General features: G+C 39.0%; 1 protein-coding gene across 2 annotated transcripts in view; it reads left to right on the top strand.

The window, feature by feature from the left end:
* Positions 1-6,233: 6,233 nt before the first annotated feature.
* Positions 6,234-23,139, top strand: part of LOC134843682 (uncharacterized) — a 55,106-nt gene continuing 38,200 nt past the window's right edge. The window contains exons 1-2 of one of the 2 annotated variants that reach the window (XM_063859895.1): positions 6,234-6,428; positions 8,949-9,021. In XM_063859895.1, the coding sequence (XP_063715965.1) occupies positions 6,261-6,428; positions 8,949-9,021 (241 nt within the window). In that variant the 5' untranslated portion in view covers positions 6,234-6,260. The remainder of the gene's footprint in view (positions 6,429-8,948; positions 9,022-23,139) is intronic. The other variant, XM_063859896.1, reaches the window with a different exon arrangement.

Raw genomic sequence — 23,139 nt, 5'->3', positions numbered from 1 at the left:
TTTGAGGCTACGGCCAGGTTCATCCTTCGGTTTGACTCATCCGGTTGGCTGCGTCTTCTCAGCATTTCCAAATCATCGAGAAATTTGTCTATCGTTTCATCTTCTCGTTGCTTCCGTTTCTCGAAGCGCATCATCGCCTGGTGCCCTTGCACCCCTGATCCGAAACGGTTTAACCAGATTTCGAAGATTTTTTCAGCAGTGTCATCTTGCTCCTCTTCATCCTCTTCCCCCTGGGATTCACGTTCGTTTCCTGCGCCTCCTCCCATGGTGAATGGAAAGATGTTTCCGAAGGTGTTCTTCATTCTTTCTGAGAACGATGACGACGTTGTTTGTTTCCCAGTTCCGCCTGCCATCATAGTGTTGTCTGTCGGAGATCTTCTCGTTGCCGCTATTTCAGTTGAGATGTCGGACAGTTCCGACATCTCCTCTCGATCCAACGTCCCGGTGGAAGTGGCAAAATCATGGCCTTGTTCTACCGGAGTAGACTCACTCGCCAGCCTTCTGCCTCTCCCTTCCAGTCCCTGTACTTCCTGGTCGTCGTTCATGGCATGGTCCGTTTTGACCTCCACTTCTAACAGTTCTTTTTGCTCTTCTGAGGTCTTCTGACTTCTCGTTTCAACCATTCTGCCTGAAACCGTCTCCCCTTTGTCGGTCCGGGCCTGTTTGATCCAATCCACAAAAGGATCGGTCATTTTTTTTCTTTGCTCCTCAGGTATGAATTTCCTAGAGCTATTACCTATTTATGGTATCCTTGACTTGTCTAGACTCATTCTCTATTTGTCACTTCTTGATGCCTATACACTTAACTCGATTGCTAGTGACCTTATAGTTTTATTAATAATAAAAATGACACAACACAATAAGTTTCACAAGATTCTATTAAATAGTGACCACGAATCCCTGTATGTTATCAGAGTACAGTTTGTATAAAATTTATTCACACTAACCGATTATCGGTCGTAAGATTTGAAAACTAGCACAATATGATGTTATCAGTCAATTTAAAAGATAGTGTACTCACTACCCAATCAAGCACAGTTTATGTTGATTTAAAATCAAAAACAAAAAAAGTTATATAATGACAGAATATGAATATCTCTATGAAAAAACGTATGTGTAATGTACTTTTAGTCGGTCGCAGTACAATAGTCGAACTTGTCTTTTAAAGAAAAAGCTTTCCCTGCTCGGTGCTGCACCAAACAGACAAAACTTTGAAGGCAGTAATTTTCTCAAGTGGGCGTCTATTGCACCCACCGAGTACTGTGTTACCTATCTGCCTTCGGACTGCCCGAGCTAGACCTACTAAAATCCTCAGGGCAGTCACTTTTCACAAAACGTATTATGTTACAATCCACACCAATGAATCACGCTCTTTTTAATATAGACTTAGTGTCGCGAATATCCGAGTTCGGACCTGTTTTGTTTTGGTCTGGTTCTTATTGAAAGGCAAGTTACCAGTGCAGTCACTGATACCTAGCCTGTGTGCTAATAACCTAATACCTCTCACTTTAGTCTTTCTTTCGCCTACCTAAGTCCTTTAATAAAATAAAACCCCTCCGGATTGGCACAAATAGGACCCTTCCGGACTAACAAAATCTAGACCCCTCCGGATTGCGACCCCTCTGAGTTAGTTAATAGAAGACCCCTCCGGATTTGGACCCTTCCGAATTAGCAACTATAAGACCCCTCCGGATTCGGACCCCTCCTAACTTGAAAAAATTTTGACCCCTCCGGATTGGGAGCCCTCCGGTTTTGTAAAAGTAGCTTTTCGGAGATTTCCTTCTTTCAACCTATACCCCTCCGGATACGTTCTCCGATGCAATTTTGCTTTTTCAATTAACTAGGAAGGGTATGTTCTACTTTCCTAGACCCTTCCGGATTGAAGTTAAGCCTCTTATTTGACAATTCACACTAACGGTGAAGGGTCCTATCACTCGCCTAATTTCGGCTCGATCAAGGTTTTGCTGTACCCCTAGCCTTCCCTTTTTGTCTGGAACAGCCTAAAGTTACTTTATTCAATCGCTAATACCTTTTGGTAGGGGTATAAGGGCTTTTCTAAAAAAAATTTATAAAACGTGAAGGGTGTACCCTTCCAAATTGAGGAACTTGCTAAAAACAATCTCAAAAATTTTCACGCCTACTTTTCCGAAAAACTTTTGTCCCTATCAGTAAGCTCAGCTAATTTCTGATCTATTGGTACCAGGATCAACTCGATATGCGTAGTAATTCCAAAGTTATTAACCAAAACGTCTTTTTTCTAAACTCAAAAATTTTCTGTCTTATAGGTTCCGCCTAACTTTTTCCGCAAATCTGGTCCTTTCGACCTAAAAATTATTGATCCGAGCTCGGAAGGCCTATACTCTTCTAGTTCAATGCAAAAGACCCGATCTAAAACGCTTTAGTTGAAAAAATTTGCAAAAAAACTATGCTACCTGTACCCCTCCGGATTGATGAATCCACCAAATCAAACACGTTAAGTTCGATTTCCCTGCAACCGGGAAGGCTTTCGGGTAGCGGGTTTTAAAACTTGTAGATTCACTAGTGGAAGTTGTCCGAACAACTATTTTTACTGTTGTAACTCAAAAATTTCAAAAAATTTTCTGAATTTTTAGTGTTTCGGTTTCTCAAAAATCACGAAAATTCGGTTTTTGGTTCCCAAATAGTTCCAACCACTTCCGAACTAAACTTAACCGGTTCTATCTATTGTAGTAGTGCAGTTGCAATGTAAAACACTAATTTAGCGCTTTTTTCCGTTTCAAAAAATATCGATATCTCAAAAATCGCGACTTGTGGGGGGATCAAAATATCGCTATTTTGACCCTAAAAACCGGTCTACTTTCTGTGTTTTTCACTGAAAAACGATATAAGACTATTAATATAGGCTATATAAGTAATAATATTAGTAATACTATACCCCTCCGGGTTTGTTTAATATCCGAATTATGGTGCTTAACTCGGATATTCGCAGTTCGGTGAAGGGTCACTACAGTGCAGCACTGTCGAGCACCCCACAGCTTAAAATTTTAATTTTTGTACCAAAAGGGATACAAAACTTGGTAACGATACCCAACAGTCGATTGTTGTTGTCGTTGAGCCTCTTCTTGTTGCTCCTTGTACTGCTTGCCGGATCAGTTTTCTCCCAAGACCCTTCCGAACTGAGCGCAAATCAGCTGACCCTTCCGGATTGAGCGCAATTTATCATTAACGTGCTTAAATGCTCAAATAACCCTACAGTACAAGCCTCACAAACAGGCTACAAAAATGATCGTAACGATCCTGACTGATATAAATGCCTGTAACAACAATATATCTATCAACAACAACGGGGGGGTCGGATCACATCTTGTCTGGGGGGATGATTTCTACTGATTTTTTTAAAACTTTTTTTACTGTTTTTGGTTTTTTTTTTGGTTATTTTTTGTGTTTTTTGTTTTTCTTGGGTACTATACTACTTTTTATTTGGTTTTATATATATCGTTAAGTGTTTTTGGTCACAAACCTCTCAGGGAACGAGGGAATGGCCGATCCCCCCCCCACCCTTCCTGGTTCGTGAATTTTCGGTCTTAACTAAGCTAAAAAGCTATTCACGGTAATCCGGAGGGCTTCCGCGCTCCGAACCACCCCTCCGCCCCGGCGGTTTAGGCCTAATAAGGGCGTTAATGTGAGCATCCGCACGGCCCGGAGTGCTCGTTAACGGTTCTGCCGGTCATGATGTTAAAAAGAATAACACCCAGGAGCGCCATAAAAACATGTATGTAACATTCGCCCGGAAGATACATATCGACGGAAAACAAAACTAAGTCTTAAGACGACTGGCTAACGTCTAAACAGAGCTTTGCATGCTTTTCACCGTCTCTACCAAGCCAGTACTTTTCGGTGGTCTTTTCTAACATCGGGTCGACAAAACGTTACTGCTTTCGGCTTCGGTCAAAACACTCAAATTAACTTAATTACATGCAGGAATAGTGAGCTCATGGCTGGGTCTCAGTATCCCCAGACCACGAGGTCACTCCTAAAAACGGGGCTACTACTTATTATATTACTATTGTTTTTGTTCAGTAGATAAAAATCATCATCTCCATCGAAGATGGATCAACCCTTTTCCCCCAACTCCTAGCTTCTCATCCTTATCAAAATGAATCCAGTTGTTAATTAAATTCAGATCAGGACATGACAAGAAGCTAAAAGTCTATATAAAAGAATAAAAGTCTCAGTTCCGAAACCCTTCCGGATTCTTGAATCCACTGAATCAAGCTCGCTAATCTTGACTTCTTCTTAATCCGGAAGGCTGTCCTCCACCCTTCACCGTTGTCTGCAACAGCCTTGCAACTATTGAAGCGACACAATAAATGCAACTCGGAGTGTTCACTGCTATTCCTGCAATCTGCTATTGTTTTTTCTCACAGTTTTTGTACTTATTGTCCGCGCCACTAATGTTGTTCTGTTTTTCTTCGACCTTTTTGCCAAAATGGCCGTTTCTGACGTTTCTCAGAAATGTTACGTAACCACTTCGAAAATTTAAAAATTAACAATTCCCGAATCCTTTAACCTTCACGTTTTGTCCCATCGTTCAAATAACGTTCTTAATTCTCAATAATCACTAATTCGGAAGGCTCGCTGCTAAAATTTCAAATTCTGCAGAGATTGCATTTTGGCACATTCTGGTCGAATGTCACAAAGCATAGTAGGATAATTTTGGCTTGTTGGTTCGCAGGACTGTCCTGCAAACTAACACCTTTTAAAACCTAGGAGAAAAAATTTTAAATCAAGGCAATGACGTTGGAAGTCAGAAAAAATGTTTTATCTTAAGTAATATCCTCAGAATGCAGATTAGTGAATAAATTTAGAAGGCTATAGCAATGTAGTATGATGCCATTTATTTTCTGCAGTGAGTCGATATGACGCGGGTAAAAGTAATTTCTTGCATTTTGTAAATTCTGTTCAATGACACTGCACCATATTTACGATTATTGCGAGATTCGATGGGGACATTGACCGGGCTGTCCGGGGAGTATGTGACATTCGACCAGAATGGACAAAAATGCAGATTCAGCTGTTTCGAGTTTTTAGCAGCGAACCTTCCGAATTGGCGATTTTGAAGGAATAAGAGCGTTATTCAGACGATTGGACAAATCATGAAGGCTGAAGGATTCGGAAATTCCTAAAATTTAAAAATTCGAAATGATGATGTAATAATTCCGAGAAACGTCAAAAACGGCCATTTTAGAAAAAAACCAAAAGAAAAAAACAACAACGAAAGTTGCGACGACGACAACAACGGAGAAATTGAGAATCGGAATCAGAAAAAAAGCAGAAAGAGCAGTGACCGCTCCGAGTTGCAACTATTGTGCCGCTACAATAGTTGCAAGGCCGTTGCGAACAACGGTGAAGGGTGGAAAACCAGCCTTCCGGAAGGAGAATAAGAGTCTTATTTCCCCGGATTCAAGAATCCGGAGGGGTCTCGGGACTGGAACTCATATCTTTTTATTTAAAATTTTAGCTTCCCTGTTATGTCCTGAATTGAATTTAATGAACATCTGAATTCATTTTGCAAGGATGAGAAGCTAGGAGTTGGGGGAAAGGGTTGATCCATCTTCGATGGAGATGATGATTTTTATCTACTGAACAAAAACAATAGTAATATAATAAGTAGTAGTAGCCCTGATTTTAGGAGTGACCTGGGGATACTGAGACCTAGCCATGAGCTCACTATTTTGCATGTAATTAAGTTAATTTGAGCGTTCTGGTCGAAGCCGGAGAACAGTAACGTTTTTGTCGACCCGATGTTGGAAAGACCACCAAAAGAACTGGCTTTGGTAGAGACTGTTAAAAGCATGTAAAGCTCTGTTTAGACGTTGGCCAGTCGTCTCAGGACCTAGCTTTATTTTCCGTCGATATGTACTTCCGGGCGAATGTTACAACTAAACAAAATCGGAGTAAATTAATTTGTTCAGGGCATGACAGCAGCTAAAATTATGCGTTTAATAGTCTGTCACAGTATACAACAGTCCCTGGGCACCGGGCCTCCAATTCCGTTTTCAGTCTGTCAAAAAATCATTAACTAAAAATTCTTCTAAGTTAGTTTGAAGGCGGTCGAATCAGTCAAGGCTTTGCACATTTATCTGCACGATACTCCATTTTTTACGCCGTTTAGATTTTGCGTCTTTCGATCTGTGTTAAGAATTAAATCAAGTAACTTCAATTTTTAAAAATAATTACGCGCTTTCAGTTATGGCCAATGACTGGGCGTTGCTGTGATCATGATTTCAGTTTTCTCGTCTGAAAGAAATGACGAATTCAGAATTGTTCTCTGCAAGTCTCAGAAGAGGGAGCCTTTCGGTTTTTCTGTTTTCGGTGGTTTCAATTCGGCTCTTCCTGTCGTAATTTCAGAGATTAAAAGAGGCTCAATCGCTTATAGATGTGGTCAGGTAAGTCAATTATGAGGTTCCGTAAAAAGGTTTATAACGGATCCTCAATATCAGGGGTACAGGCTGCTAAAAGTCAGCCGTAGATTCCAAAGCTTTGCAGTCAGAGGATTGGATAGACAAAAGTTAATATGATGGACATTGTCCATCATATAAACTTTGTTCATCCAATCCTCTGATTGCGAAGCATTGGAATCTCAGGCTGACTTTTTGGAGCCTGTACCCCCTGTTATTGAAGATCCGTCCCCCCTTTGTACTATATTAAACTATCCATTGTTGGCGACGGACCCTTAAATTTTTCCTAAGACACCTTTGGCGCCAACATATACTTATTTTGAGAGCGTGCGCGCCGAAAAAACGCAATTTTTTGGTCAAAGTTGTCCAAAAAGTGCCTAAAAACGCCTCTTGAGGGCTGTTTCTTCAAAAAATTTTCCTGCGCTGCAGAAAGTTTGGCCAAAACAGGGTCTTTTTAGTGCTATGGGAGAGCTCGGAAAATCATTCTGGTCGACCTATAAAAAAATCGAGCAAATGGACAAAATCAAATTAAAAATCAGATTTTTTACTAGCAAAAATGCTTTAATGGAAGAACAGTTGTGATGAACAAAATTGAAATAAATTTCAGGTAGTTACTTTCAAAAACAATTTTTTCAAAGACCAGTTTGTTGGCACATACTTTTAAAAGTGGGCCCGATATTCCAAAGCTTCGCAGTCAGAGTATTAGAGGGGCAAAAATTAATCTTATGGTCAAAATTAAGTTAAAATTTAGATTTTTGTCACAAAAATGCCTTAATTCAAGGACAATTTTGGCTTACCTTTGCTTCAATTTTCAAGAAAATTCTTGTGTCCACCGTGAGGAAATGATCTCAATTACCCTCCATGAAAGTATGATTGCTTGGTTTCAAGTACTTACCAGTTTTTTTCCGGATGATAAAAGGTCAGTTTTCACCAGGGCTGGGTCCAAATAGATACAATATATTTTTAGCTTGCATTTGGGTATTGCAATACTGCCTGTTCAAAAAAAGGGTATTGCAATAGTTTTTTTTGCAAAAATAAATAGTTAACCATTGCAACAGTCGTAAAAATAGTTGATCCAGGAGGTTCTTTTGTGAAAAAATGTTGCAACAACCTCTTTTGTAAGAATAAGAGACATAGTGGATAGGACTACGATGTGGAATAACTTAAACTCGTCGACTGTCTCTTACACTTACGCACTGTTGCAAAATCTACCGCAAACGGTGAAAACGCCTTCTGAGACCCCGAATAAACTGGAGAGAGCGCTAGAAACCAAGAAATTATATTTTCATAGAGGATAGCTGAGATCATTTCCCGCAGTCGATATAAGCATTTTTTAAAAGTTTTAAGCGGAATAGTCTAAATGGTCCTTGAAATTAAGCTCAGCTTTGCCTCTGTGTATCTTTTTCGTTTTCGTTTGTTTCAATTATGAAAGGCTCTCAAATTACGAATATGCAAATATTGGAAAAAATGTCCTCTATCAATTTTAGTAGTGGACTTAACTAAAATCTCTCAGCTTTTTTGAAAATGTTGATCAGTTTTTTTTAATTGGGTTTGACCATTACAAAATGTGAGTCGTCAAGGTCTTGAAATCGAAAGAGATTCAAGGCGTTGTAATTTGTTCTACGAAACTTGAAAGTTGCCGAGATAATAGAATTATTTGCTTGGTTTCATTCGCTGAAAATGAGTCGATGAACGTAGTTAAGACTCTTATATAAGTTGTGATGATTTTTTCGTTGTTTTAATACATCAAAAACTCTTCGAGCGTGTTGACGCTCAAATCTGATTTTTCGCGATGTTAAAAGTAATAGGTCTTGCTGATTGTTTTTTTTTCAGGAAAAAAATTTGTTCACGCTCCATTTGATTTTTTGCGGTTTTACTTGTGATTTCTTTTTAAGTTCAGTGCATTTACAGTGTTAAAAGGAAGGCAAGCTCCAGTATCGAACAGCAAAAGTGTAAAGTTCACGAAAACGTTATCGACTTCTGATTGCTAACTTGGATTTTAATTTTCAATTTTTCCAGCGGAATAAAAACTTAACCGATTGACCCAGTTTTATCGAGTTGAGCTAATTTCATCAAAAAAGTTTGAATCATAAATTGTTCTTGAAATTCAAAGAGCTTCAAGGCCATATATTTTTACTTTGATTTTCGAAATTTGAAGTTTTTTTTTCGTAAAGTCGGGTTTTTTTCTGCTTGCTTGTGTTCATTTACTCTTTTTCAACTGTCTGTTGGCCGTGTTTTTTAAATGTCAGACGGCTGTTTTGTCTTGGTGTTTATGAAAAATCAAGTAGTTTAAGATTTCAGTTAACTTGGAGTGACGTTTGGATTGTTTTTTTTCTCCGCCGATGCTGTTTGTGTATAGTTCATACTAATTTCAAATCCAAGTTGTCCGAAATTTAGTCGACTCTGGATAATTATCAAATGAAAAAATTGAAATGCTCATAAGGATGCACGTAGTTCTTTTTTTCTCAGAAACTGTTTTGCTCGAATGTGTAAAAAAAATCTTTTTAGCTGGAGGTGGGCGATGTGCTAACAGAAGCCAATGGATTGAACTTCGCGGAAAATGATATGTCAACTTTAGAAGGTACGTTTCTGTCCTTGCGACTAGCAGGGTATTGCAAACGGGTACTAGACACTCTCCCGTTGATAACTTTATGAACAAGACTCAGCTGCTATAAAAGGTGGACTAGTAATAGACCTTTCTACGCCAACAGACAAATTTTTAGCGTATTGTTTTATGTTAAATACTCGTTTTATTCTTTTACCACCTGCAAGATTGCTTAGTTTTTTGCGTACTTTGCAGTCTCTTGAAAAATTTATTTGGTCTAAAAGATAAGGGCATATAATATATTGACATATTGGCTTCCTATTATGTTGCTTGAGGAAACAAATTATTATTTTTTCATGGCTAATGGTCACGTGAAAAATTGAAATTTAAAAAATGCCCAGGTTTTTTCGCCCAGTTTATACAGTAGCGTTTATCGTCTCAAGAGCGTCTTCACTAACCTTGTCGGCTTTATCACTGCTCATTGAATTTTGTTTGAAATCTAAATTAAAGCTCGCAGTTGCCTTGTCATTTTTTCTTCCAATTAATAATTTAAATCGTCAGAAATCGTGATGTGAAATTTTTGATAGATTTGGTTTTCGGCTTCTTTTCAACTTCGTGACTGTCGTCAAATTTTTGCCGGCTAACTTGACCTGCTAAGATTTTCATGTGTCTCACGGGGCGCGAAGCTCCGCTTAGCGTTGTATGCAGAAAATCAGTAGCAAATTTTGAAATATATTTTCTGCTCCTATGGTAGGATATCCAGTAGTTGGCCCAAGAGTTTTTGGGGTCTATGGACGAAAAAAAAGCGATAAGAAGTAAAATATTCTCAGGATCCAGCCATTTCCTTTTATTTTCAGTTTCAGTGGACGAAAAAAGTAGCAATAAAAAAGGATTATTCACAGGATCCAGCTTTTTCCTTTTATATTCAATTTGAGTTGACCTTAAAATAATTTGGGGTCTATGGACGAAAAAATTAGCAATAAAAAGTGAATTATTCACAGGATCTAGCCATTTTCTTTTATTCAATTTGAGTGGCCCTAAAAATTATTTTGGGGTCTAAAGACAAAAAAAGTAGCAATAAAAAGTGAATTATTCACTGGATCCAGCCATTTCCTTTTCTGTTCAATTTGAGTTGACCTTAAAGTATTTTCAGGTCTATGGACGAAAAAAATTGCAATAAAAAATGAATTATTCACAGGATCCAGCTATTTCCTTTTTATTCATATTAAGTGGACCGTAAAATATTTTCGGGTCGAAGGACGATCAAAGTAGCAACAAAAAAAATTTTCTCAGGATCCAGACATTTCCTATTATATTCAGTTTTAGTGCACGTTAAAATTTTCTGGTGTCTAAGGACAAAAAAGTAGCTATAAAAAGTGAAATATTCACTGAATCCAGCCATTTATTTTTATGTTCAATTTGTGTTGACCTTTAAGTATTTTCAGGTCTATGGACGAAAAAAAATAGCAATAAAAAGTGAATTATTCGTAGGATCTTGCCATTCTCTTTTATAATCAGTTTGACTGAACCTGGAAAATATTTTGGGGCTCAAGGACGAAAAAAGTTGCAATAGAAAGTGAATTGTTCACAGGATCCAGCTATTTCCTTTCATATTCAATTTGAGTTGACCTCAAAGTTTTTTCAGGTCTATGGACGAAAAAAATTGTAATAAAAAGTGAATTATTCACAGGATCCAGCTATTTCCTTTTTATTCATATTAAGTGGACCGTAAAATATTTTGGGGTCGAAGGACGATCAAAGTAGCAACAAAAAAAATATTCTCAGGATCCAGACATTTCCTATTATATTCAGTTTTAGTGCACGTTAAAATTTTCTGGTGTCTAAGGACAAAAAAGTAGCTATTAAAAGTGAAATATTCACTGAATCCAGCCATTTCTTTTTATGTTCAATTTGTGTTGACCTTTAAGTATTTTCAGGTCTATGGACGAAAAAAAAATAGCAATAAAAAGTGAATTATTCGTAGGATCTTGCCATTCTCTTTTATATTCAGTTTGACTGAACCTGAAAAATGTTTTGGGGCTTAAGGACGAAAAAAGTTGCAATAGAAAGTGAATTGTTCAGAGGATCCAGCTATTTCCTTTATATTCAATTTGAGTGGACCGTAAAATTTTTTGGGGTCGAAGGACGAACAAAGTAGCAACAAAGAAAATATTCTCAGGATCCAGACATTTCCTATTATATTCAGTTTGAGTGCACGTTAAAATTTTCTGGTGTCTAAGGACAAAAAAGTAGCTATAAAAAGTGAAATATTCACTGAATCCAGCCATTTCTTTTTATGTTCAATTTGTGTTGACCTTTAAGTATTTTCAGGTCTATGGACGAAAAAAAATAGCAATAAAAAGTGAATTATTCGTAGGATCTTGCCATTCTCTTTTATATTCAGTTTGACTGAACCTGAAAAATGTTTTGGGGTCTAAGGACAAAAAAAGTAGCAATCAAAAGTGAAATATTCACTGGCTCCAGCCATTTCCCTCTTATGTTCAATTTGAGTTGACCTTGAAGTATTTTTAGGTCTATGGACGAAAAAAATAGCAATAAAAAGTGAAATATTCACTGAATCCAGCCATTTCTTTTTATGTTCAATTTGTGTTGACCTTTAAGTATTTTCAGGTCTATGGACGAAAAAAAAATAGCAATAAAAAGTGAATTATTCGTAGGATCTTGCCATTCTCTTTTATATTCAGTTTGACTGAACCTGAAAAATGTTTTGGGGCTTAAGGACGAAAAAAGTTGCAATAGAAAGTGAATTGTTCAGAGGATCCAGCTATTTCCTTTATATTCAATTTGAGTGGACCGTAAAATTTTTTGGGGTCGAAGGACGAACAAAGTAGCAACAAAGAAATTATTCTCAGGATCCAGACATTTCCTATTATATTCAGTTTGAGTGCACGTTAAAATTTTCTGGTGTCTAAGGACAAAAAGTAGCTATAAAAAGTGAAATATTCACTGAATCCAGCCATTTCTTTTTATGTTCAATTTGAGTTGACCTTAAAGTATTTTCAGGTCTATGGACGAAAAAAATTGCAATAAAAAATGAATTATTCGTAGGATCTTGCCATTCTCTTTTATATTCAGTTTGACTGAACCTGAAAAATGTTTTGGGGCTTAAGGACGAAAAAAGTTGCAATAGAAAGTGAATTGTTCAGAGGATCCAGCTATTTCCTTTATATTCAATTTGAGTGGACCGTAAAATTTTTTGGGGTCGAAGGACGAACAAAGTAGCAACAAAGAAAATATTCTCAGGATCCAGACATTTCCTATTATATTCAGTTTGAGTGCACGTTAAAATTTTCTGGTGTCTAAGGACAAAAAGTAGCTATAAAAAGTGAAATATTCACTGAATCCAGCCATTTCTTTTTATGTTCAGTTTGAGTTGACCTTAAAGTATTTTCAGGTCTATGGACGAAAAAAAATAGCAATAAAAAGTGAATTATTCGTAGGATCTTGCCATTCTCTTTTATATTCAGTTTGACTGAACCTGAAAAATGTTTTGGGGTCTAAGGACAAAAAAAGTAGCAATCAAAAGTGAAATATTCACTGGCTCCAGCCATTTCCCTCTTATGTTCAATTTGAGTTGACCTTGAAGTATTTTCAGGTCTATGGACGAAAAAAATAGCAATAAAAAGTGAAATATTCACTGAATCCAGCCATTTCTTTTTATGTTCAATTTGTGTTGACCTTTAAGTATTTTCAGGTCTATGGACGAAAAAAAAATAGCAATAAAAAGTGAATTATTCGTAGGATCTTGCCATTCTCTTTTATATTCAGTTTGACTGAACCTGAAAAATGTTTTGGGGCTTAAGGACGAAAAAAGTTGCAATAGAAAGTGAATTGTTCAGAGGATCCAGCTATTTCCTTTATATTCAATTTGAGTGGACCGTAAAATTTTTTGGGGTCGAAGGACGAACAAAGTAGCAACAAAGAAAATATTCTCAGGATCCAGACATTTCCTATTATATTCAGTTTGAGTGCACGTTAAAATTTTCTGGTGTCTAAGGACAAAAAGTAGCTATAAAAAGTGAAATATTCACTGAATCCAGCCATTTCTTTTTATGTTCAATTTGTGTTGACCTTTAAGTATTTTCAGGTCTATGGACGAAAAAAAATAGCAATAAAAAGTGAATTATTCGTAGGATCTTGCCATTCTCTTTTATATTCAGTTTGACTGAACCTGAAAAATGTTTTGGGGTCTAAGGACAAAAAAAGTAGCAATCAAAAGTGAAATATTCACTGGCTCCAGCCATTTCCCTCTTATGTTCAATTTGAGTTGACCTTGAAGTATTTTCAGGTCTATGGACGAAAAAAATAGCAATAAAAAGTGAATTATTCGTAGGATCTAGCCATTCTCTTTTATATTCATTGTGACTGAACCTGAAAAATGTTTTGGGGCTTAAGGACGAAAAAAGTTGCAATAGAAAGTGAATTGTTCACAGGATCCAGCTATTTCCTTTATATTCAATTTGAGTGGACCTTTAAATTTTTTGGGGTCGAAGGACGAACAAAGTAGCAAAAGAAAGAAATATTTTCAGGATCCAGACATTTCCGTTTATATTCAGTTCAAGTGGAAGTTAACATAATTTGGGGTCTAAGGACAAAAAAGAAGCAATAAAAAGTGAAATATTCACTGGATCCAGCCATTTCCTTTTCTGTTCAATTTGAGTTGACCTTAAAGTATTTTCAGGTCTATGGACGAAAAAAATTGCAATAAAAAATGAATTATTCACAGGATCCAGCTATTTCCTTTTTATTCATATGAAGTGGACCGTAAAATATTTTGGGGTCGAAGGACAAACAAAGTTGCAATTAAAAAAATACTCTCAGGATCCAGACATTTCCTATTATATTCAGTTTGAGTGGACGTTAAAATATTCTGGTGTCTACGGACAAAAAAGTAGCTATAAAAAGTGAAATATTCACTGAATCCAGCCATTTCTTTCTATGTTCAATTTGTGTTGACCTTAAAGTATTTTCAGGTCTATGGACAAAAAAAATTTGCAAAAAAAATGAATTATTCACAGGATCCAGCTATTTCCTTTTTATTCATATGAAGTGGACCGTAAAATATTTTGGGGTCGAAGGACAAACAAAGTTGCAATTAAAAAAATATTCTCAGGATCCAGACATTTCCTATTATATTCAGTTTGAGTGCACGTTAAAATTTTCTGGTGTCTAAGGACAAAAAAGTAGCTATAAAAAGTGAAATATTCACTGAATCCAGCCATTTCTTTTTATGTTCAATTTGTGTTGACCTTTAAGTATTTTCAGGTCTATGGACGAAAAAAAATAGCAATAAAAAGTGAATTATTCGTAGGATCTTGCCATTCTCTTTTATATTCAGTTTGACTGAACCTGAAAAATGTTTTGGGGTCTAAGGACAAAAAAAGTAGCAATTGTGCGCTCAATCTCCACGGATTGTAAAAATATCGAATTTCAAACAATTTAATTCGAGCATTTTATCGGCAAAATAACTCGGTAACAATGAGATTTCATAACAAACTTTTTTATTGTTATCGGTAACATCGGCCACAATAAACTGCATAACTCAAAGCAAGCTGCAAAAATGGCCAGTATTTGTCCTTGAGACAAATTGCTCTTTTTAAAGGTCAGCCTTAACCAAGGCTGAACCAAATTACAGCGAAAAGACGGTTAAAATGGGTTTTGGGGGGACCGAACCTGGTTACGGAGCATCCCATCAAGTTCGGTGCACATTCGAGTTCTAGAAAGGAAATGACCTAGGCGGGATTCGAACCGGCGCCGAAACCGCCGGGACGCACCATGTATACGCTCGGCTACTGTCCCTATATGCATTTATATTTTGGTTCAGTTTTATGCATTTATACTCTCGCACATTTACATTTGCGCTGCAACATCCTCCGCCCCTAAAGACGGAAGAACAGGTGCGAGTTTTACGGTCGGTCGTATCAGCTCGCTCGTAACAGTTTTGATATCGGCGGATCGGGCGCATCCGTCTTTGCCGTAGTGTAGTTTAGCAATACGGGCGAGTGGGTAATGCCCACGTGGGCTGTCGGGTTCGACTACCCGAACCAAGTCGCCGGTTTTCAGTGTGACATCCGAATCATTATGCCACTTTGCTCTCTTGTTGAGAGATGGTACATATTCACGCAGCCAGCGTGACCAAACTGCGTTAGCGTACGATTGTGCTCTGGCGTAACGCTTTTTATAATCAAAGTTATCTTCGAAACTTAACGACGGGAAGCTAGCTGCGCTGTGACCGAGAATGAAGTGATTCGGGGTGAGTGCCTCTAGGTCGTGCGGATCGGAACTGACCGGAGTGATCGGTCTTGCGTTAAGTAATTGTTCTACTAGGCAAAGCGTTGTTCCTAGAACTTCCTCAGTTAATCTCCTGTTGCCTAATATGTCGTACAACACTCGCTTAACACTTCTCACTAGCCGCTCCCAGGCGCCACCGTGATGAGGGGCACTGGGCGGGTTAAACTTCCACTTAATGCCTTTGTGGACGAAAACGGCCGGGGCGACTTTATTCCAATTTTGGACACAGGATAGGAGCTCCTTTTGAGCACCAACAAAATTCGTGCCATTGTCAGAAAGAATGGTTTTGGGGGTACCTCGCCTTGCAATAAATCGCTCTACGCCCATGACGCAGGAACTAGTATCGAGAGATGGAACCAACTCGATGTGAACTGCTCGAGTCGTGAGGCAGGTAAATAGGAAACCCCATCTCTTTTCGGTACTTCGGCGTATTGGCACTTGAAACGGGCCAAAGTAATCAACACATGTGTTGGAGAAGGGAGGCTGCTTGTAACCCAGTCTTTCAATCGGTAGGTCAGACATAATGGGCACAACTGTTTTTGCTTTGCGCTTACGGCATGTTATGCAAGTATTTTCGATGTTCCCAAGTAACCAGCGCAACTTCAGAACAATGTATTTCAACTGAACTACAGCACGCATGAAATCCAACCCCTGATGTGCATGTTGAAAGTGCATATGCCTAATCAACATATGAGCAACTCGGTGTCGACCATCCAGTATTATTGGATGTTTGCTATCAAAGTCGGTATCAACAAGACGGCTGATACGTCCAGTTGAACGCAGGATGCCAGCTGGGCCGATGAACGGAGAATATTTAGCAATCCGACTTTTCTTTGTTATCAGTTTATCGGACTGAAGTATTTTCACTTCGGCAGGAAATGATTCGGACTGAGCGAGATAAATGAGCTTCTGCTCGGCAATATCTAACTCGGACGGGTCGGTTATTTCAAGCGTTTTTGTACGGAAGTGTTTATGCGATGGTACCACACGAAGCATAAACGCTAAAACACGTTTGTACTTTACAATTGAGCTGAATTTATCCCAATTTTTAAACAGACGGATCGACGGCGCTTTCTCAGATGAAGCATCAACAACAAACGTAGATGCAGTCTCAAGGCATGTATCAATGTCACAGAGTGGGCCTTTTAATTGGATCTTTTTGATGACATCAGTGTTCGGCTTGAATGGCCAATCACATGTCCTCAATATACTAGGGCCTCTAACCCAGCTGCTATCCTTGAGGGCTTCCGAAGAAATCCCTCGTGTGCCGGTATCAGCTGGGTTATCACCACTGAGTACATGATTCCATTGATCAATGGTGGTGGACTCCAAGATTTCACCAGTGCGGTTTCCAACAAACACAGGAAGTTTGTTGCACGAGTTAAGCCACTGGAGAACGGTGGTAGAATCAGTCCACATGAATACATTGGTTACTTTGAAAGTAAGCGCTTTCAAAATCTCTTCTTTGAGTCGAGTCGCAAGCAGAGCAGCCTGAAGCTCTAACTTGGGAATGGAGAGCATCTTCATAGGCGCTACACGGGCTTTCCCAAATACAAAAGCTAACTCGGTCTTTTGCGATTTAGCAAGTCGGGCTCGGAGAAACGATACGGCGCAAAAAACGTCCTGCGAACTATCACCGAGCGTGTGAAGTTCACAGCGGTCGAACGGTTCGGTAAAGTAGCTACGAGGTATCGTCAGAGTACCTAATAGTGGAAGTCCTGAGTGCCAATCTAGAAATTGTTGTTTAATTTCCTCTGGGAGATCATCATCCCACTTTTGACCACTGATTCTCCATATGTCTTTTAGTAAAAGGCGCGCTTTCACAGTATATGGAGCTACCAGTCCTATTGGATCAAAAACTGAGGAAACAAAACTCAACACGGTGCGTTGAGTAATTGCTTTATCTAGTGGTCGATCAACACCTCTACTTACTACTAGGGTATCTTTTACATGATCCCACCTGAGACCAAGAACATGCGACGATTGGTCTGGACTCTTACAAATATCCTTAACTGACGGGTTGGACTCACGGTTGTCCGGATTAAGAGCGGTTGTAACTTCGGGTACATTGCTAACAAACTTTGTCAGGTTAAACCCACCTAATTTGAGCATTGCGACTAAGTCTTTACTTAGGCTAAGAGCGTCAGCGGTATTTTCGAACGAGTCAAGATAGTCGTCCATGTAAAACTTCTGGACAACGGCTGAAGCGGCTTCGGGTTATTCAGCTTGATTATCAGAAGCAGTTTTTTGTAGCGCGAAATTCACACAAGTTGGCGAATCACGAGCGCCAAAAATATGACGGGTGTATTGGTGAACCACCACACTTGAAGTGGGGTCCTCCCGCCACAAAAACCGGAGAGACGGTTGATCTCGCACAAGTACTCCAACTTGTAAGAACATACCTTCTATGTCCGCTGAGACGGCGTACTTGTGTTGACGGATTCTCAACAGTACAAAAATAAGATTTTGAAGGAGATCCGGGCCAACCAAGAGAGATCTATTTAAGGAAGTGCCATGAAATTTGGATGCTCCATTGAGCACACGGCGCACCTTGCCGGGTTTGTTCGGGTTCAAAACCGGATGGTGTGGAAGATACCACTCACGTTCGGCTCGTGAGCTGGGATCGTGCGGGTTGACGGTTATGACATATCCTTTACTTATATCTTCTCTGATTGTTTCGGTATACTTCTCGCGAAGTAACGGATCTTTATCTAATCTTTTCTCTAACGACTTTAATTGGGCTAATGAAGAATAATAATTGTTAGGCAAGCTAACATCATTATCACTCCACAGCATCGGTACAGTGTAACGCTCACCATCGTGAACGGTTTCAGTTTTTAGGATCGACAAAGCACGCTTGTCTGCGGCGGAACGGGCATCTACTTGCTTGAACGCACCATACGACTCTAACTCATACCAAGTTTTGATTTGGTCGGTCAGAGAAGTATCGTCCGTAACGCAGTTAAAGGAAGAAGAATTTAAGGACGAACGATCAGGAGACGGACCACTAATGACCCAACCTATCGGAAGTCGGACGGCGCACGGTGAGTCAAGTTCATCTCCGAAGACATGTTCGAGGGGTCTTATCGCATGATAGAAGTCCTGTCCTATAACTATCTCAATCTCTTTGTAATTATACGCAGTCGTCTTTAACGGGGCTAGTTGCGGGTATTTGACCTGCAATTCGGAAACGTTTATAACATCGGGTCCTATATACATGTTGTGCTTAACGAAAGCGACAAACGAAAACGAAAATTCACTTTCATTGGGCTTTGCGGAAACTTTCAAGTGAACTCGTTGAGTTTTAGATACCTTGGCTGGGTTAAAACCATCGGTCGTAACATTTACGGGCGTGCCAACTAATTTCAGACGTTCAACGAGTGCCGCGGAAACCCAAGAATGAGTGGAACCGGTGTCACAAAGTGCTAGTGCATTCGAATTTTCCGAACCAGAGGACACATCTACCAACGCAACGGGAAGAATACCTTTTGCAGTTCCCTCACAAGGTTTAACACAAGCTGCGTTATTTGCAGAAGTAGTGTTTGTATTAGTTTGAGTCGATGGTGATCGGTCGGCCTCTTTGGGCGGGAAAACTTTCTCGGCTCCATGAAGAAGCACATTGTGAGTGCTCTCACAGTCCTGTTTTGGGCATTTTCTTGCCTTTTGGCACTTTCGGAAGGTATGGTTGCCTTGTAAACAAGAAAAACAGAGCTTTTGTTCTGCTACATATTTAGCCCTTTGTGTTGCGTTTTTCTCTTTGAACACGGAACAGTTCCAGAGTGCATGCTGCCCTTTGCATAGCGAGCATGGAGGAAACCTTGTCTTTTCTCTACTTTTCTCATCCTTAGAACTTACCTTAGTGTTACCTGCAAGCACTTTTGTAACTACTTTTTGTTTAACTGGTTCTTCAGACTTACCCTTAGAATTGATCGTTTTCAGCCTCTCATGAGCCTCCGCTTTTTCTTTGAGCCATTCATTGAAATCTAGCAGAGTTGGTCTATGCCATTGGCGTCTTACGGTTTGCATCGACCATGCCTCCTTAAGGTTCGGGGGAAGCTTACTCACAGCCTGATTCAGTAAGTTAACACTTTTCAGGTCGTCGTTAAAAGACAGAGACTTGAATACGGCAACCAGTCCAGAAATTGCAGAGGAAAATCCAATTACATTTTCCGAGTTATGCATTTTCAGCGGCGGAAAATTACTCAATTTATCTAGGTGAGCCCCTACTACAGCATGCGGCTGCCCGAATTTTCTTTGAAGAGTTGCTAATGCGTCTTTATATAGTACTCCGCTATAGCTATACTCAGCGATTGCGGATTTTGCTTTACCCACTACGAGCGTTTTCAGATAGGTAAGCTTTTCATCGTCACTGAGTATGGCTGAATCGACCGTCGATGTGAATTGCCCAAACCACTCATGCCAATTAAGTGGGTTGCCATCGAACTGGGTCAGCTTCCACTCAGGGAGATGATCTTTTCGGCTGTGCATGAGTATATTAACCAACTCTCGTGTCGAAAGTGGACGCTCGACGTCTGCACCAGGTGAATTACCGGGAGTTGGCTCTGTGTAATTCGAAGAGTTACCGTGACAATCAGGAACGAACGGTTGATTAGCATGTGAAAAGTTTTCAGGCTGCGCAAAGAACACAGTCCCTCCACTTGTATAAGGAACAAAATTATTCGTAGGAACAATCGGAGTTACTGCGGAAAAAACAGTTGTCGAAGGAACGTAGTGCTGTTGAGTTGACATTAAAGGGGTAGCAACAGCTGGTCTCCACAAATTACTATAAGGATTGTAGTGGTCACTTGAAAAGTTATAACTACTAACGGGAACACCCATATGTTGTTGTGATGGGGCTACAGGTGCTTGGTAGCCAGCTACTACTGATCCTGCAGTGTGATGACTTAAAGAAACATGATTAACTGCTGTTGATGCAGGAACAAACGGTGTTACACCAGAAGGAACTTCTGCAGATGATGGCGGAGCAAAATAGTTTTCAGAAGTTACCGGGACTACTGAACCTGTGTTTGGATTGCCTAGCACCGGATGAGTGGACAAAAAAGTTTGCTGAGGCAAATTATTAGAAACAGGTTGAATGACCTGTTGTAACCTTACTGGATTGTTAACGGAAACCTGCGATCGGACCAAATTCGACAAATTATGATGTTGTCCGTGAATGTGGTTACTGTAATACAATCCCGGATCACTAGAAGCTGCGTGGCCGTTATTCACGCCTGTAAAACTTGATGAGACCAAGTAATTTGTTGATGCAGGATAAGTTGCCTCAGGAGCTGTTGAACGAACGTGCTGCTCTTGATTGGGAACTACAACAGCATCAGGCTGATTGTGGTCGACAGATTCGACCCAGTGACGCGTACGATCCTTTTCGTCTATTGATAGTTGTGGAGAGATTCGAGTTAAACCACTTTCCTCAGCATTCTCACTGATTTCCGACAACTCATCTTCTAACTCAAGCCCTTTCAATTCAATTTCTGCCAGTTTTTTCCTGTGTTCTTCAGCCAATTCTTCCAACTCTAAACGGCTTTGTTGTTCTTTCAGTCTTAATGATACCTTTGCCTGCCTCTCAAGTTCCTCTTGTTGTTTCTTTAAAATCATTAAATCGCGCTTTTTCTCAGAAAGTGTTTTCGACGGAGCGGCGGTATAACTAGATTTCTGAGAGCCCGATTGCTCTCCCAACTGAGCTATCTTTAAACACAGGAATCACGGTCCTGCTCTGTGCTTGGCTTCGTCGTGTGTAGGTTTCGTGAATAACTTCGGACTTCGTCGAGTCCCTTGTGGGGCGCCAAAATGTGCGCTCAATCTCCACGGATTGTAAAAATATCGAATTTCAAACAATTTAATTCGAGCATTTTATCGGCAAAATAACTCGGTAACAATGAGATTTCATAACAAACTTTTTTATTGTTATCGGTAACATCGGCCACAATAAACTGCATAACTCAAAGCAAGCTGCAAAAATGGCCAGTATTTGTCCTTGAGACAAATTGCTCTTTTTAAAGGTCAGCCTTAACCAAGGCTGAACCAAATTAGAGCGAAAAGACGGTTAAAATGGGTTTTGGGGGGACCGAACCTGGTTACGGAGCATCCCATCAAGTTCGGTGCACATTCGAGTTCTAGAAAGGAAATGACCTAGGCGGGATTCGAACCGGCGCCGAAACCGCCGGGACGCACCATGTATAAGCTCGGCTACTGTCCCTATATGCATTTATATTTTGGTTCAGTTTTATGCATTTATACTCTCGCACATTTACATTTGCGCTGCAACAGCAATCAAAAGTGAAATCTTCACTGGCTCCAGCCATTTCCCTTTTATGTTCAATTTGAGTTGACCTTGAAGTATTTTCAGGTCTATGGACGAAAAAAATAGCAATAAAAAGTGAATTATTCGTAGGATCTAGCCATTCTCTTTTATATTCAGTGTAACTGAACCTGAAAAATGTTTTGGGGCTTAAGGACGAAAAAAGTTGCAATAAAAAGTGAATTGTTCACAGGATCCAGCTATTTCCTTTATATTCAATTTGAGTGGACCGTAAAATTTTTTGGGGTCGAAGGACGAACAAAGTAGCAATAGAAAGAAATATTTTCAGGATCCAGACATTTCCGTTTATATTCAGTTCAAGTGGAAGTTAACATAATTTGGGGTCTAAGGACAAAAAAGAAGCAATAAAAAGTGAAATATTCACTGGATCCAGCCATTTCCTTTTCTGTTCAATTTGAGTTGACCTTAAAGTATTTTCAGGTCTATGGACGAAAAAAATTGCAATAAAAAATGAATTTCTCACAGGATCCAGCTATTTCCTTTTTATTCATATGAAGTGGACCGTAAAATATTTTGGGGTCGAAGGACAAACAAAGTTGCAATTAAAAAAATATTCTCAGGATCCAGACATTTCCTATTATATTCAGTTTGAGTGGACGTTAAAATATTCTGGTGTCTACGGACAAAAAAGTAGCTATAAAAAGTGAAATATTCACTGAATCCAGCCATTTCTTTCTATGTTCAATTTGTGTTGACCTTAAAGTATTTTCAGGTCTATGGACAAAAAAATTGCAAAAAAAATGAATTATTCACAGGATCCAGCTATTTCCTTTTTATTCATATGAAGTGGACCGTAAAATATTTTGGGGTCGAAGGACAAACAAAGTTGCATTTAAAAAAATATTCTCAGGATCCAGACATTTCCTATTATATTCAGTTTGAGTGGATGTTAAAATATTCTGGTGTCTACGGACAAAAAAGTAGCAATAAAAAGTGAAATATTCACTGGATCCAGCCAGTTCCTTTTCTGTTCAATTTGAGTTGACCTTAAAGTATTTTCAGGTCTATGGACGAAAAAAATTGCAATAAAAAATGAATTATTCACAGGATCCAGCTATTTCCTTTTTATTCATATGAAGTGGACCGTAAAATATTTTGGGGTCGAAGGACAAACAAAGTTGCAATTAAAAAAATATTCTCAGGATCCAGACATTCCCTATTATATTCAGTTTGAGTGGACGTTAAAATATTCTGGTGTCTACGGACAAAAAAGTAGCTATAAAAAGTGAAATATTCACTGAATCCAGCCATTTCTTTCTATGTTCAATTTGTGTTGACCTTAAAGTATTTTCAGGTCTATAGACGAAAAAAATAGCAATAAAAAGTGATTTTTTCGTAGGTTCTAGCCATTCTCTTTTATATTCAGTTTGACTGAACCTGAAAAATGTTTTGCGGTCTAAGGACAAAAAAAGTAGCAATCAAAAGTGAAATATTCACTGGCTCCAGCCATTTCCCTTTTATGTTCAATTTGAGTTGACCTTGAAGTATTTTCAGGTCTATGG

The sequence above is a fragment of the Symsagittifera roscoffensis genome, chromosome 4 (assembly GCF_963678635.1).
Source record: "Symsagittifera roscoffensis chromosome 4, txSymRosc1.1, whole genome shotgun sequence".
NCBI lineage: Eukaryota > Metazoa > Xenacoelomorpha > Acoela > Convolutidae > Symsagittifera > Symsagittifera roscoffensis.
This window is presented reverse-complemented; position numbering and strand designations above follow the sequence as displayed.